General features: G+C 39.7%; 1 protein-coding gene across 2 annotated transcripts in view; it reads left to right on the top strand.

Moving 5' to 3' along the window:
- EGLN1 (egl-9 family hypoxia inducible factor 1) overlaps positions 1–16,040 on the top strand; it is a 39,354-nt gene extending 23,314 nt beyond the window's left edge. Inside the window, exons 2-5 of one of the 2 annotated variants that reach the window (XM_088052433.1) lie at positions 2,854–2,973; positions 5,000–5,136; positions 6,493–6,560; positions 15,440–16,040. In XM_088052433.1, coding sequence (XP_087908559.1) covers positions 2,854–2,973; positions 5,000–5,136; positions 6,493–6,560; positions 15,440–15,576 — 462 coding nt within the window. In that variant the 3' untranslated portion in view covers positions 15,577–16,040. Of the gene's footprint in view, positions 1–2,853; positions 2,974–4,999; positions 5,137–6,492; positions 6,561–8,336; positions 11,068–15,439 lie in introns of those variants that run through there. The other variant, XM_005518541.3, reaches the window with a different exon arrangement.
- The last annotated feature ends 1,132 nt before the right edge of the window (positions 16,041–17,172 follow it).

The raw sequence follows: 17,172 nt of genomic DNA, 5'->3' as shown, positions 1-17,172 counted from the left end.
GTTAACAACAAAGGCTTTGTTATTTATGTAGATCACTTCTTTGTCCTTTCAATGTGAGTGATCTTGCACTACATGACAGTTTAGCCTGAACTCACTTCATACTGTTGCACAAAGCAGTATATTTCCCATGTCTGATAAATTGTTACATTTTGTACCTTTCCTTATCATAGGTTAACTGGGGACATGGCGAAAGCAATGTATACTATGCTACAGCAGCTGAGCTGCAAATTTGTTTGCTTTCCAATTTGCTGCAAAGGGCTGAGTCATTCTCAGTGTTATAACAAATACATATTAGATAAGTTATCACAGCAAAACTGTTTCTTGTCACTTGGAGTTGATGATAGGAGAATTTTCAGACTCTAAATCCAAAAACAAGAGGTCTTTTTAAACATTGAAAGTATTTTAGACTCAAATGATTGTATGAAATAATTATGGCTGCTCTTCATATGAAGTTGGTGTCAACGGTGTTTCCCCAGACATTCCAAAAAGTGTTGCTGGTCCTCTTTTTCTTCAGCAGTGTGGTGTGAAATATTGTTCTGTTGCCTTGGAATCTTAAGTCCTCATGATTAAAGTGAGAATTGACATTGCTCTAGCTGCTTGATCTCAAAGTTCTCATTCTGAGAGAGTTTTAGTAGCTGTTTTCACACAGATAGTGAATAACAGTGTCAGGGTTTAATTTGCATGATATGTCTCAGCAAAGCCCCTTAAATTAAGGCTTTCCTGTTATTAGGAATACTGTTACAGAATTAGACCTGGATCTGCTTTCAGCACTGGTTGTCATGCTCCATGAGAGCTTGGTACGATTTATGTGGTACATGGGACTTCTTTGTGAAGAGTGGTGGCTTCCAGTGGAAACCAAATATCTTCCTCTTCCAGCCCAGCTTTGCTTTTGTTTTCTTCCTTGTTTTTTCCTCCCTAAGAAAGCAAATTACAGAATTACTATTACATTATTTCGTATCTTTAACTCAGTGTTTTGATTTCTGTGGGTTTATCTTCCTGCAGCAAAACTGATAAGTCACGACTTTGCCAAATATTAGATCATGTTATTGGTATGTGTAAGGTTTTCATAACATGACGCCTGTAATGATAAAGGCAGTATGATTACAGCAAAGAAGTTCGAAAGCTGAAATGTTTAATCAAAATTAGAAGTATATATTTGGATTTTGTATTTTTGAGTACCTTTCCTGCAGTGTAGTGACTTCCAAAGGATGTGATTGAAGTTTGGCTTTATTTTTAGGATTCTTTCAAGTCACGGGCCTACAGCTTGGCAAATACTGCCTTCTAGATTTCTGCCTAGACACAGCTACTAAAAACTGCTGTTTCCATTAGTAGAGTATATATGGAAATAAAGATTTTTAAAAGGTTGCTGCTACAGTGAAATCCATTCTGCATACGTGTGATATGCAAATATTTTACTGATTGAACTGCAAGTACTTTAAACTGTTTCTCAGTTTGTACAAAGCAAACCTGCACTTGCACGTTCAGCTACCTGCACTGAATGTATTCCTCAATGCTTGCAAGTAATACATACTCTGGAAAGATTTATTTATAGCATATAAAGGTTGGGGGAGGATATTAAAATTACCAGTGTAAAGCAAAAAAATTACTTTATTGGGAAAATATTTTTTGTGTATTACATGAGAGGTGAAAGAGTTTGCAATGCAGAGGTCTGACTTGGAGTTCTAATTTAACCAGGCTAAATCTAGACAAGAATGTTTATTTATAGAGGTTTTTATTTTTTTTTCTTACAGCAGGCAGTCATTGAGAATAGCAGTATGTTGCTTTGTTGGTAGAAATTCACCTTTTTGTTTTGGTTTTTGGTTGGGTTGGTTTTTTTTTTATTTCATGCTGCAGACATCTGGGTACTGGGGTGGTAGTGGGTGACTTGACCTGGAAGACTTCCTTCTGATCTCTTTCAAAAAACTGGAATAATTGTTATTTCTAGCAAAGGCATAAAGATACAGGGATGCACTGCGCAACAAACCAGCCATGTGCTCTGATAGCTAATTAGGCCATCTGGGAGCAATGGCCAGTTTGTTTCACACCCATATCCGCATGTCTGAAGACTCAGAAATCGCCTTCCAGGGGTCTTTCAAGTCAGCTGAGCAAAGTGCAGCATGGGAAGTTTAATGCACTGCTGTATTGGGAATCGTTTGATGTCAGAAGGTTATTGCAGATTACTGCTCGGTGTCTGTTTTCCATTTCTCACTTCTCAACTAGAAAGGATGTTTTTGTTGTACATGTAGGTTTGTTTCAACAAAGGTTCAAAGACCTCCTATGTACAGGACAAAACACAAGCCCAAGAATGCTCTTGGAGTGATTGAGTAACATGGGCTGGTTTTGCCTAAAAGTCTCCTAAAAGTAAAAGATTGACAGCATTTTTTGAGAAGGAATTCTTTGCATTGTAAACACAGGGGGAAAAAAAATAGCTGTCTGAACTTGAGTTTGGAAGATTTCTTATAACAAGGAGAAGCTATTAAATTGCACACAAAACATGCTTCCTCCCTTCTATGTCATTCAGGGGAGGGAAGTCTGAATGATTAGTCATAACACGAGAGTAGCCCCACCTTCCACGCCTTAATTAAGTGTTCCTTTCAGTGTCTTTCATGCCTTTGTTATCAACATCTGTTTGTGTTCTAAACCAATTTTTAACTAGAAAGAAAACTCAGTTAAAAATTACTTTGCACATTATTTCTGGTTTATACAGTTTTTCTATTGCTCATGTATTAATTACTTAAGAATTAATATAGATAATTAATTAAAGAATTAATATAGAATTAATATAGATAAAATGTAGACTTTTCCCACACACAGCGATAAAAGTAATTCTTTTATTTGATTCTTTGACTCCAGGCTATGGTGGCTTGTTATCCAGGCAACGGAACAGGATATGTGCGCCACGTTGATAATCCAAATGGAGATGGAAGATGTGTTACATGTATATATTATCTTAATAAGGACTGGGATGCCAAGGTATGCAATAATTTCTTTCTAAAATGTTTTTTTACATACATTCATATATATACACACACTTGTTACTGCACCTTGGCTTGAGGTTTTTGTTGATGTCCTTATTTCTGTGCCTTAGTTGTGTTTTTACATTAGGTTAACTGTGGCTATGCTTTGCCTCCCTAATTCTGTTGTTAGTGAGACCAGATAGAGATGAAGCATTTGTTTTCAATGTTTTGAATTATGTCAGCAGGACCTTCTGACAATAAGATTGAAGGAAAATGGTAAATGCCTCCCTATACACAAAGAGAAATTAAAAACAATTTTGTATATTCTTTATTTAATTTTTCCTTATATTCCTGTTGGATCTTGAGTTTATTGTTTGTGCAACTAGATTGCTTATTTGAGTATGCTTATAAAAAGAAAGATGCTGTAGCTTGGAAGCATTTCCAAATAAGCAAGTGTTACAGTCATTGCTACATCAGTTCAAAGTAGCACAGGTCTTGTGTCACTGCAGATACAGGGTGTAGAACAGATTTATATTACAGTTCAACTGGTCTAAGAATTTACTACTAGTGGCTATGATAAAGTGAATTTTTAATAAGGGTTTTCCTAGTGATTGAGTGGGACTAAGTAGATGCAAAGAGCAGATATAGCTAAATGGCACTTCTGAGACCATGAAAGAATAGTGCAAAGACAGCTTTGCTAATTCTTTGATTTCTCTGCCATTAATGATGGAGAAGTTTATTCTCATAGTGTATGGGAAAAAAAAAAGATAAAGCTACTGATGCTTCATCATGCTAAGGGAGTAGCATGTGGAAGAGTACATAGGAGCAGTCAGATTCTGCATTGCATGCACCAGAGATAGATAACACAAATTGCAGATGAGAGATGTTATTTTTCTTTTTTTTCCCCTCATAACATGCATAAAACTGGTAGATCAGAAAGCTGAGTCAGATGGATGCACTTCAAGCTTTCTGTTTCTGATGTGCTCTTTGACATGTCAAATTGAATCCTACAATTAGAAAATAAATTTTTTTGCCATGATAGCATCTCTGTATATAAATGTACTGATTGCACTAAACATCTTTAAGTGCAGCTTTGGGGCATTTTTAGCTGATTTATGGTTTCTCTCTTGGAAAAAAAAAAAAAAGAATACATAACAGAGTGTAGAAGTCAAGCAAATTGCATTTTTCACGATAATTGTGAAACATTTACTAGCTGGATATTTAATTTATGAACAAAGACATTACCTTCCTGCAAAAATTATTTTTAATTACAAATTAATCTACTACCAAGTATATTGCTTATTAAAAAAAGAATCTCAAACTTTCTTTAGGAGAAGATAATGGATCTATGTTGTCACTTGTTTGCTGACTTAGATCAGAGATGCCCCTGTTATTTATATCAAATTGCCTTAGTACTTGCACTGTTATGTCTGTTACTACATGAAAGGTGTATGGTGGCTATCTATAGTTAGATTTAACAACATCAACACCATCAGCAGGCAAAAGTTAATGTGACTTAAATATAATTAACCCCACCTACTTGTGCTTATTTCTAGGCATACAGTTAGGTTCAACTGTTTTCAAAACCTGGAAGAGATCTAAATTGACCATGAGTAGTACAGATTCAAGCTTTAGTTTGAAGTTTTCTAGTCTTTCCTTATTTTAATTACACATAAACTTGTGCCATAGTTAAATTAAATAATCTCTTTAATGGGGAAAGGTGAAACTCATGTGAAATACAATGTTTCTCCCATCTATATTGGGGTGTTTTTAGCCACCTGTGTAGTATCAGTCAGGCTTGTCCATTTTTTTACTTAAACACGAATGCGCTTAGCATTCTGAAATCACTCAGTGAAAAATACGTTAAACATTTTGTTAAATGAAATGTATTGACAGAAAAGCCATAGATTCATAATTTCTATAGCACCTGATAAAGGTTTTTGTTTCAGTTCCAAGTGTCTGAAATACTTTCTGATGTGATATTCAGGATTTTTAAATACAATGAGACTCTCAAGCATTGTTTGAAAATATTTCATTTGTAGGTAAGTGGAGGCATCCTTCGTATATTTCCAGAAGGTAAAGCCCAATTTGCTGATATTGAACCCAAATTTGATAGACTGCTATTCTTCTGGTCTGATCGCCGCAACCCTCATGAAGTACAGCCAGCATTTGCTACAAGGTAGGAGTGATGGACTCTCTATTGCATGATGTCTGTCTTTTTAAGAAATGAGAAATTAGTGACACTGTAAATTATGACATGACAAAAAGGAAAGTTGTTTCTGCTAATGAATGATTAGGCTTCCACCGTGTTGCTGAGTTTGGAGCGTTGCCTGATCTCTTTGGAGAAAACCTCCCGAGTGTGTAGGTGGGAAGTCTCTGAGTGTGTGCTCGGCAGAACTGGGGGGGAGCACACAGAGCCATAAGCAGACCCCAACTTTGCCAAAGGTTGCCATCTTCATTATTTCTCTGTTGTGGCTTTACACCCTTCTCCCTTTCCTTTGTCCTTTGTCCTCCACAGTAACCCTACTGTGTTACTAGAAGGTTGACTGGATACTTCAGTTCCCTCTTGTTGGGATGGAGCTGTCAGAAAACAGTAATTTTCAAACTAAGCTACCACATTATAATTTGGGAATTAAGTGAGGGTTGTGGAACAGAAAAAGCCATTGATACACAAATATTTTTATGGAGTATTATAGGAGCTGCTCCCAGTCTGAAGCACAAGGAGAACTTGATTTCTCTTTTGTCCCTCAGTGGAGGGCAGTGGTTGATGCTAAAGGTACCCACATTCACTGCCCCCACATGATAAGTGACATTTCCAGATAGTGGTAATAGGTAAATCATTTGAGTCATTGATCCAGACTTCCTGTTGCTGCCCGTGTTTTAACATGTTTGGATGGCCAGAGCACTGAACATTGACTGGAGCTGTGAGGTAACACAGCTAAGTTTGCAAGAAGTAACTTGAAACAGCCTTCAGCGCATCCTCTTACAGCTTTTCCAGAAGCTGTACTGCTTTCCCCTCCCCCTTTCTACTCCCGGAAGAGTCAGAGGGTGAAATGCCATTTACTAAATCTCCTTAAAGTCTTTTCTAAATAACTGGCATTTTGTATTTAAATCCTCTGTGGGCAGTGGAGATAACCAGAGGAGCCATGTAAGAATGGGTAGTTAATTGTCTCTCGTGGTAAATGTCCAAAAAAATAGATGATCCTGCAGTGTGACTCAGTGATGAACTTGACCTAGTAAAATGATCAGGTCATAGGGCAAGGTGATGTGGGCAGAGACTTTATTCTGGACAAGAACCATAATAGCCACTCATTAGGAAGAGTGTAAACTTAAAGCATCAGTGTCACCCTTTCAATGACTTTTCAGATAATACCTAGTAGTAGAAAAAAAAAACCAAACCCAGAGCTTGCTTTATGAAAACTTTCTTCTGTCAGACTGCAGAAGTATCATCTAATTTAGGTTGTGTTTCATGTCAAGTGCTTCACTTGTACTTTGCTTTATAGTTCAGGAGTTCTTTTTACTTTTGTTGCCTTAGGTACGCAATAACAGTGTGGTATTTTGATGCAGATGAAAGAGCACGAGCTAAAGTAAAATATCTAACAGGTAAGCTCCTCTTAATATCATTGTTATTTTTTTGTGGAAGAGTAAGTTAAGTCTAGCCTCATCTCCCTGGCCCACCCTCTGCACAAACAGAGAGAGAAAGTGGCAGAACTTGATCTAGGTTTTACAGGGAAGGTGACCCAGGGATTGAACTCCTCCTGGGCAGTGATTCGTGAAATCTAGGTCAATGCCTATCCTGCTTACACTTCCTCTGAGACCTGAGGCTGCTCAGTGTTTTCACGTGAGGGATACAGTTTCTTTCTACTCTTGTCTCCCTAATATATGGGGACGATAAATACACCAGAGACTAAGGCACTGCAGAACTGAGAACTCTGGAAACTATTTTGTTCCAATATTCAACAAGTGAATACAACTTTACTTAAATAGAATTTTTATACTGGAAAAACAAAAGCCTAAAATTAAAATTGGTAATCAAAGAATGGACTTCCTTCATTTCCAGTTTCACATATCTAGCATCTGTTTTCCTTCTCTAGCTTCTCCCCCAAGAGGAAGTTGATCTAATTTTCCTGTTCAAATTAGCATTATGAGGAGAAATGGCCTAGGTCTTCTGTAGTGCTTGTAATTGCCATCACAATTTTGTGTTTGTTACAGTAGTTTAAAAATAAACCAAAATCAGGTGTACTGCAAGTGCACACGCACACAGCTTTGTCAAGAGCTCTGAAGCCAATGATCTTGAAGTCATGTGCCAGTCATTTTCAGCTGAGACTTCCATTCTGCTCCTAAGCAGGCCCAGAGCTGTGTGCAGTTCAGTCCAGTCCCTTTTGGTGCTCTTGGTGACCATGCATTTTGGGAGTGGCAAGAGAAGTGCAGCTTTGCTGCCTGGCTTTCCAAGGGATCCCCTCAGCTCCATCAGGGAAGGCTTGTCGCACTGCTTGGTGGCACATGCCTGGCAAGGCACAGCTGACTTCCCAGGCAGTCAGCATGCCTGGCCTCCACAGGAGGCCTGTCTCCAAGCCGGTCTTCATGTCACAAGTGCACAACTCAGCAGCTCCTGGAGTCAGCCCTGCTGGATCAGAGCTGTTTCATTGCCTCTGCACAGCTTTGGCTGCTGCCCTTTCAAAGGGAGTGCAGAGAAATGGTTGGGGAAGGCTCAAGCCTGAAGGGAAGGTGCTTCCCCCTCTGCCCACCTCCCTTTCCCTTTTCCCTTTAGGAGTGCCTGCACTCCTAAACTGCAGGCACTAAAGGAAGGCAGGCTGGGTTGTTTAAGTTTCACAGAATCACAGAACCAGTTAGGTTGGAAAGGACCTCTGAGATCATCAGATCCAACCTATGCCTAAACACCACCCTATCAACTAGACAGTGGCACTGAGATGGTGCTGCCAGAGGTGGTGACTCCACCGCCTCCCTGTGCAGCTCATTTCAATGTTTAATCACCCTTTCTGTGAAGAAATTCCTCCTCCTTCAGTATCAGTTTGCTCTGTAATGGGTTTACATTACCATATTGTTGTGGTTTCAGTTTTCATTTGCAATTAAAATTGCATTCTTTGCTCTGTATCTGCAGCAAGACTCGTGTAAGAAGCAATTTATTTTCTACTGACAATAATATATGAAATTATGCAATAAAATGTCATAAAATAGAAAATTATTAATTTTTTGGTTGTCAGTTTAACTAAAGCCATGCAGAGTATGTGAGTTTTTCTTTGCTTATGGAATATTGTGTTTTGATAGTAAAACTTGATTCTGTAAAGTGATGTGGACTATTAGATTGTGCTTTGATAAATGCTGAAAAATGCCATTTTCCTTTCCATATTTCTGCAGGTGAAAAAGGTGTGAGGGTTGAACTTAATAAACCTTCTGACTCAGTTGGGAAAGATGTTTTATAAGCCTTTGATTTAGCAACTCCCCTTGCTATTATCCCTGATAAATCTTGATGCTATCTATTAACTTTTGAATGTGAATAACAAGATAAAGGAAAATCAACAACAAACCAACATCTTAATATGGAAGCAAACAGTGTTTCAACATTGCATCAAAAAGAAGGTTCTTTGACTGCTGAAGCATTGTACTATGTGATTGTGACTCCAGGCCTGTGACTGCTTATGTGAAGAAGATAAGCAATCAGTAAAAAACACCATATGCATCTGGACATAAATAAGTGCCCTACATAGAATTTGTCCATCCTTATATTTTGCCAGACCTGTCATCCAGCTGAATCCATTTCATCTCTCCCTTTTTTTATATGGTAAAAGTTTGAATTTTGGGTAATTTTTGTATGACCAGGTACAGTTTATCAAAATTGAGTCTTAAAAAAAAAAAGAAAAACTGAAAAAAAGGAAAAAAATTACAGTATTCTCCGATATAACATGGATCTATTTTTGTAAAACTGATCATACTGTTCTCCTCTGCCATGAAAGACCTAATTTAATGTAAGGGTTGCCAGTAACTGATAATCACTTTAATTTTTTTTACAACTTAAGTCAGAAAAGGAGCACTTTAATTACCAGCTAAAAATCTGATTGTTTTATATCATATCTCACACTAATCTTAAAGATTGCTGCTGTATTGTTTTGTTTTGTTTTGGGGTTTTTTTTTGACTATGTTCTCTTGAATCTTATTAACAAAAGCAAATGAGTATCTCGCTATTAGTAACATTCAGTTTGTGGTTTTGTATGTTGAATCCACAGAGGGGAAGTTTCTGTCTCTTTTCTTTTTTCTTTGGTTTCTTTTTTTTTTTATTTTGGAGGGGGGATGTGTGGGTTTTTTTTTATTTTTTAAGTGACTGGCACTAAGTGAACTTGACACTATCAGTTGCTGTCATTGGCTTTGGGGACCTGGTAAACACCATGAAGTTACAAGAATACACAAGGGCTTTCCTAGGCTATTAGAGGTACCCAGAACCTCCTTACTTGACAGAAATTTTTGAACTTTCTCCCTTTTCTAAAAAATACTTGCCACCCCCCTTTCCTTTGTATATAAGTTAATAGAATATCTAAAATTCACTTTTTAAAATTTCCTTTGCAAATGTTGGTGTCCCATGCAGTCTGTAAGTTGACACCTTGATCTATTATATAGTATCAAGGAGGTGGACAGCACACTGAAGCTGAAGTGCATCACTCTGTAGGCTCCTTGTGCAATAATACATCATTAAATTTTCACTGTTGCTGAAGGATTTCCCCAAAAAGGCACTGCCCTTTGATCAATACTGAGGTATATATTTAGTAAGAAAACATTTGCTTTCTTTTACATTGTTATTATTTTATCCAGGAGATGGGACATCACAGAATAAAAGTGAGATGTGCAGAAACTGTGATATTCTTATTTTTAAGAAATGGATGTTTTGGACATGGACTTTTTTTTTCTTTTTTTTCTTCTTCTTTCTTTTTTTTTTTTTCCTGAGCTTTAAAAGTTTGAGAAAACAAAAGCAAACCTATCAAAGACAGCATTCATATTTACAGGAGTTTGGGGGTTGTTCACCTTACCCACTGCAGTTTTCTATCTGTCCCTTATTTCCTTGCTTAGCCAAAACAATGTGAGTGTACAGAAGTATTTCTGTATATATTACAACTTGTGACAATTTTAGCATCTGTATAGTTTGTATTCAATTAGAGACCTTTTCTATGGAAAGCTCAGTAATTTTTTATTAAAAACATTACTATTGTTCATGTAAAACATGAAAAAGCTAATTGTTTAGTAACAAACTGACAGAAGGGGAAAAATTCAGTATTGTTATATCATTTAGGAGAACCAACAGAAATCCCAGTTTTGTTTTGATTTCACTTTTCCTTCTTTTAGTAAGTTTTTGCCCTGTCCAGTTCTCTTCCTCTTTCCTCTTTTCTTCCCAAACAGACAGGATACCTTTACTGTAAGTGCCTCTGCCAACCTGGCCAAGGAGTGCAAATCTTCATTACTGTCTGGTCTGCAGTGCTTTTAGGCTACCAATGAAACAAGCAAAAAAGTCACCTCTTCTACTTCATCTTCATTAGTACTCCTTTAACAGAAGTTTGGTTTTGTTTTACAAATGTAAGCATAAGCCTTTAAACTCATTTCAGTCCCTCTGTAATTCAAACCGCTGCAGTTAAACAGCGTATCAAATTCTAATCACACTGTAGGTTTGTGCTTGCCAGACAGGTTTAAAAAGTGCTTAATTTTTCACTCCATGTAAGTCATTACAACAGGGTCAACAAATCAGGTCAGCCATTTCTTCCATGTCCTTTGGAAACTGTTCATTTCATGTCGGTTGAATATTCAGTCTTGAGCATCACCAAGCAGGTCCTTGTTTTAAAACTATTTTTTAAACTGTCTTATGATCTGTATGTGTCTAGTCCTGGTTAAAAATAAAGCTTCATAATGCTATTTTTATTCATGATGTTAGCTGGCTGTGAAATATGAGACCTTTATCTATAGCAGGCAAAGAAATTCAGGATTCATTTACAGGTTGCCTATAAAGTTGTGTAATTTCAAAAGCAGTGTTCATTATGAAAGAGCTCTCAAGTTGCTTGTAAAGCTAATCTAATTAAAAAAGATGATGTATAAAGGTTCTTGAAAACTGTGTGGTTATTTGTAATCTTTGTAACTTATAAAACTACTCTGTACCAACTAATTTGTGAATGCCTCCTGATAAAGGGGGCATGTGGAATTTTTTTGGTTGTTTTGTTGTGGGTGTTTGGTTGGGATTTTTGTTTTGGTTTTTTTTTGTTGCATTTTTGGTGGGTTTTTGTTGTTTTGGATTTTTTTCTTCAATCAGAGCTGTTTCTGCTCTGGAGAAGGATCTGTGACTTTTTTTTCTTTGGACTGCCTACAGTTACCTGGGTGTGGTCACCATTTTCCTGATGATTTCCTCCTTCAAAAACAGGGCCCTTTTTAGGCTTTCTGAAGAGTGATTATGATAGAGTCAGTTCTAGTTTTTTCACCACTTTTGACAGGTATGTGAGGTACAGAATGAGTCACATTCAAATGGGATTTGTAAGGTCTAATGGGATCTCCTCAGTTTTTCATGGCTCCCAATGAATTATGGGCCCTTGAGAGAAGAACAATAGAGTCTGCAGGTGTAAAACTGTAAGAGATATCACAGAATATTCCACCACTTTTGACAAGATTTGTAATGAGTTTCCAGCGTTAGTGACCTTTCATGGCACTTGGGTGCCAGTTGTACTCATTTCTGCTCTAAGGTGATGGTTCTTGGCATTTTTTTTTGGGTTGAAACACAAGTGTAGCAACCCTGAACTGATGGTTCTTTGAAGTGCTTTGAAGCTTTTTCCATGTTCAGGGCTGTATAACTTCTTACAAGTTCTCCTGAGAGTACCTCCTCTCCATCCTAGTTTTACATTGAACAAGGAAGAAGCCTTACTTGCAGCCATCCTGTGTAGACCTGGTTTGGGTTTTGTTTTTTAAATTATCACATTGTTGAGCACAATATGCAGGGGGATTGTTTTGCATAGTAAAGTCAAACACTGCACCAGGATAAATGAAGTGTTTCTCTTGGGTGTTTCTCAGAAAAGACAATTGCAGATTTGAGAGCTGACAGCCTGTGTCAGATGTAAAACATCTGGCTTTGCTGACCACTTCAAGGTCAGGAGTGGAAAGATCACATCTTCATCATAGTGTTAAGTATGACCAGACTGAAAAGTGCCATTTCTGTGCATGCTGAATGCTTTGAAGAGGAGGGGAGAATGCCAAGCAACGAGAGCAAACTCAAAGTCACTAAACTCCAGGAGTCTAGCATTTGTACCTTGCCTGCAGGCATGCAGATAGCTGCATGCTCTTGTAAATACTTAGTAGGAATTTATGAGTACTGAGCAGCAAAGACTTTGAAGAAATTCATGGGTCCCAGCCAGATTTGCATCTTACCTGCTTTTTGGAGGGGGTGGGGGTTGAAGTATGGATCTCTGTGTCTCCCATTGTCAGCTTTATTTTTTCTTTTTTCACATGCAAAGCTTGAATGTAAGTAATTACGGCACATGTACTGGAGTCTGTTTTTACAGGAGCTATGTTCACTCTGGAACATCTGCTGCATCAGAGTTGCTTGACTCTCTGTTAGGGGTGGATAGCAGCTGACAGAAGCAGGTTTCAAGGTGTCTCCCCTACCAGACAAAACCAGTTCCAGAGATTTTGCTCTGTTGACTTGTATTAGCACTTACTGAGTGTCATCAAGCTCTTCCCGATGGCTTTGAAGTCGAGTGAATATACAGAACATCTATCCCTTTCCTGAAATATGAAAAAAAAACCCAAACTCATAGCTCCCAAATGGGTTGGCTCTAAAAGAGGAAGGGACAGATGAGATGTGACTTGCCAGCCTGTTAGGGTTAAGCTCAAGTCTTTAGCAGGAGAGGGAGGAAGTGTGAGTTGAATAGAAATGGTAAAGTAGGATGTAAGGAGTCTGGCAGATGAGTCCAAGATAAAGCATGTTGGGTGGATATGAGGAGTATGGGACATTCCAATTAAAAATATGCTATATGTGTCTGGGAGGACATAAAGTGTGTGGAAAAAGAATGCACCATGTGTTTGTCTCAGAAAAGACAGCTGAAGCATCCCATCCATCCTTTTTTTCATGGATGTGTGTTGCAAACAAGCATATTTTTACCTCTGCAGATGAGATGTTTATAACTTTACCAGAACTAGGAGTTCGTTTCCTTGTCTATATTCCAAAAGTAAGTTGTTGGACTTTCCCCTTATTAAATATGCATCTTGGGATTAAGCTTCTAATGGTAACAGTTTATGGGGTCTTCTGGAGAATTTACTGTAACTACCTTTGTATATAATGTGGAAATAAATGCTGGAAGAGGTGACTGGCTCATTTAGCCTCTAAGCCCAGTACCATCCTTTCCATATGGCTAAAAGTTTGCAGGGCATGCCTCACATCAGAGTGGGAGGGATGTAAAACACAGAGATGGGCTAACAATTTAACAAATTACAATTTACAGGATCACACACAGGCAAGCTGTGATACAAGGCACACGCTTCAGGGCAGTGTCTGAACTGAAACCCATTATTTCTTTAAAATTCTATTGAAGACAGGAAGTAAAATTTCATCTCTGAATATTCTGAATAGCCAGTGCTCCTTGTGGGCTTGTCTGTCTGTGTCAGTGTGGTTTGCCAGGGTGGAACCTGTTCCTCTTCTGGGTTTGTTTCAAGAGTTGATGTGATTCTATTTTATTTTATTTAAAAGCAAAGAAGAAGCCAGCATAACTAAAGTGTAGAGATTTGACTCCTACTCACAAATGAAAAGCCTAGTGCCTAAATATCATATTGGGTTGTGAGCTACCTAACTGGGTATTTTGCTACCTAAAGAAAGCAAGGGTCAACCAAAAAGCCAAGAAAAAGAAACCTCTCAAAACTATCTGAAGGCAAGTCACTTTGGTTGTAAATGTGTCTTGCTTATGTTACTGCATATAAGCAAGCTTTATAAACCTATTAAAAAAGATTGCAATTAGCAGAAGACATGGTGGCAGCTCTAAGGAACAGAAGAAACTAGAATTCTGGAGCTGGATTAATGGCTGTTTGAATCCTGAGAATTTTTTTTTCATGCAGTAACATGGGAGTGAATCAACCAACCACTACAGAAATGAACTAAATGTCACCATCCCCAGATCTGAAAAGTACCATTTTGGTGGGTGCTGTACCATGAGTTACCAGAGCCAAAAAATACTTCAGAACTGTTTTTATAGGAGAACTTTGAGAACATCTTTGGATGTCAAGGAGAATATTTCCTCAGGGAAAATGATTGTGGACACCGCTAATGTTTGCCAAAGGGCCGTGGGTAATAGCAATCTGTTTTCTGAGATTAGAGTCCAGTTGATGGTGTTCTCGATAGCAAAGAGCAAAGTTTGAGCTGTCACATTAGGCATATTTATTTTCCCTTTGCTTCCCCTTCCCCAGCCACAACATAATAGTGAGTAATGTGCTGCTGGGCACGTGTTCTGCACAGTCATATTTTAATGAACAAGTAGAAACTCTACGAAGTTAACTCTCTTCAATCCTAAATATTTCTTATATCTTGGAGGACTCCTGAAGAGGTGTAGGTAGCAATTTATAAACTTCTTTGCCTGCTTTTATTTTTTCCCACCTGCACGACAAGAACATTATAGCTGTTTTTGGTTTTTTTTTTAACCATTTATTTAAAATAGCTCATAAGGAAATTACTTTGTCTAGCTGAGAGTTTCTGTAACTCCACAACCATGCAACATTATGCAATGAGATGAGGAGGGAGGGCACGTGCTTCACGATAAACCCAAGGCTTATACAAATCCAAGAGGGCAGGCAGCAGCAGGGGGCCACCTGTGGCTGTGGCCAGGCTGTGACTGGGACACCAGGAGCGGGATGCAGAAATGCTTCTGGCTCATGGGACTGGACGGAGCAGGTGGGGTCCTGCTGTGTCATAGCCAGGACAAGGCTTCCTCCCAAAGCAGAAAAACATGTTCTTTGTGCCCCAGAGGTGACAGAGACACACTGCTCTCTTACAGGGGGAGGATGCTGTGTGACACAGAAACCCACTGGGGAGGAGTGGGAAGAGTGTGAGGGGTGTGATTACATCTCCAGTGCTTTGAGTAGGTTTGAAAATCTGCTTGTTTCCTCATGTGAGAGTGCCTGGAGAGCAACTGCTCTGCTTCCAGCCTGCCCTTGCCATTTCTGCTTCCACATGTATGTGGGGGCCTCTCCAGCCCCTTGCTAGCCCTGTGCTTTTGCATCCTTCCATGGCTCCCCGAGCATTGTCCCACCTGATGTCACCTGAGCTGCAGGCCCTTCCCTCCTGCTGTGTCCCTTGAGTGGGGGTTGGAGTAAATTATAACTTACTTGGCTGAGGAGAGCATTTGGGGTGGGGTTCTGGTGCTGCTGCTGGCCCAGAATTGGCCCAGAAAAGCTGCTGACTGTCTCTGGAGGCCAACTAACCTTGAGTTGCTGAAGGTGCTCTTTGTCCTTTGCAGAGATTATCCATGACACAGCTGAGCCATGGCAGTTCATGGGACACACCCTTCACCTGGCACTGCATTTAGAGTCCCTTAACCATGCAACAGCCACCCAGCAGCAACTTCACACCAGGCTTGGGCAGTCTTTCTGCTGAAGAGAGGTAGAGAGAAGGAGACTGAAAACTGTTGCAGGTTTCATGGACAGAACATCTACTCGCCAGTCTCCTAAAAATGGTGTCACTTCAACACAAACCCATATCCACATGTGAAAACACACCGAGGGCTGGGATCAACCCATCCTGCAAGAAGTCATAGCTGGGTGAGGATGTTTGCCCAACAGCAGAAGCCTCCCATCCCTCTCCTCTTCCCGAAGAAGTTAAGGCAGTGTTTCCCTCTGTATCTGCTGCAGGGTGTGCATGGACTGACTGCAGCCTCTGTGTGGTTCAGCGCCCTCACAGCTGAAGATGCAAGGCATTGGCTTAGGGTGGGGGTGTGCTGCTGCAGAATTGTCTTGGAGAAGGCAACATTTCTGGGACCTGTACAGGGATTAAAAGGAAGGTGGCATGAAGGCAACAGCTTCTCAGTGTTTTCCTCCAAACTGAGGGCTCCACATTCCTTCAGGGAATGCTCGTGTCTAATGCTTGTGTCCGTAACACCTTGCAAACAGCTCCAAAGTCATGGCCTTGCTTATCACTTGGGGTGTGTGTCTGCTTCAGCAACACTGCATTTCATGGCCCAAGCCTAAGTCCAAACGTCAGCAGTTAGACCTCTTGGCAGAGTTGTCTTAACTCTGGGAAATGCTGCCTGATAACTTGGATAGACTTAGGGTTTTGCAGTGCATGAAATGCCTCCTATTTCCTCTTGTGGGATACTTCTCTGGCATTCTAAATCTCTTCTAGGTACATTCAAAGTTAATTAAGTCTGAGTTTTAACTCATGCTGTCTTCAGGGCTGATAATCCTTCTCCCCACAGTGTGACTTGGAGAGGATTCAGCAATTAGGCTTGGCAGGGCAGAGCTTCCTTGTACCTGTCCTTGTGTCACGGCACCTGCCCAGCTCCTGCCTGAAGTCCCCCAGTCTGATGCATGTGACAGAAGACTTATCCCTCATCCCCGTGGTCTGCGTGGTGGCAGTGGTGAGAGCTGTCCGTGCCAAACCTTGCAGGGAGAGGAAGAAATGCACAGCTGGAAACCAGCTGGTGGTCAGAGATGGTGTGAGCACTTCGGGGCTGTACCAGGGCAAGGGCAAGCAGGTGGACCTTAATTGCCTTCAATTCAATTGCCTTCAATTCAATTGCCTTCATTGCTTTCATTTCAATTTGACCTGAAGTCCTCCTGGGGTTGTTAGGTGGAAACCCAGGGCTGTGTAGGTTGGAAGGGGCTCCTGAAGGTGGTCTGGTCCAGTTCTCCTGCCCTTAAACAAGGTCACCCAGATCTGGCTGCCCAAGACCATGTCCAATTGGGATTTGAGTATCTTCAAGGATAGACACTCCACAACCTCTGCAGGAAACCTGTTCCCATGTTCAGCCACCCTTGGTGAAAGAAAATTTTTTCTCTTCCTTAAATTAAATTTCCCATGTAGGTACTGCTAAATATAAATCAAAGGAACAACCCAAAGGATTCTTAACAGCATATCCTGGGGAACACAGCAGATTTAAGACTGGAGTCCCTTACTTGCAGCTATCCATACTCCATCTGGTACAGGTGCCATCCTCTCTGAGGTGTTGGCTTATCCTCAGATTGACTCTTCCCT

Source organism: Pseudopodoces humilis, chromosome 3 (genome assembly GCF_049639895.1).
Source record: "Pseudopodoces humilis isolate 2021_Gansu_Grassland_sample_001 chromosome 3, ASM4963989v1, whole genome shotgun sequence".
NCBI classification, from domain to species: Eukaryota; Metazoa; Chordata; class Aves; order Passeriformes; family Paridae; genus Pseudopodoces; species Pseudopodoces humilis.
This window is presented reverse-complemented; position numbering and strand designations above follow the sequence as displayed.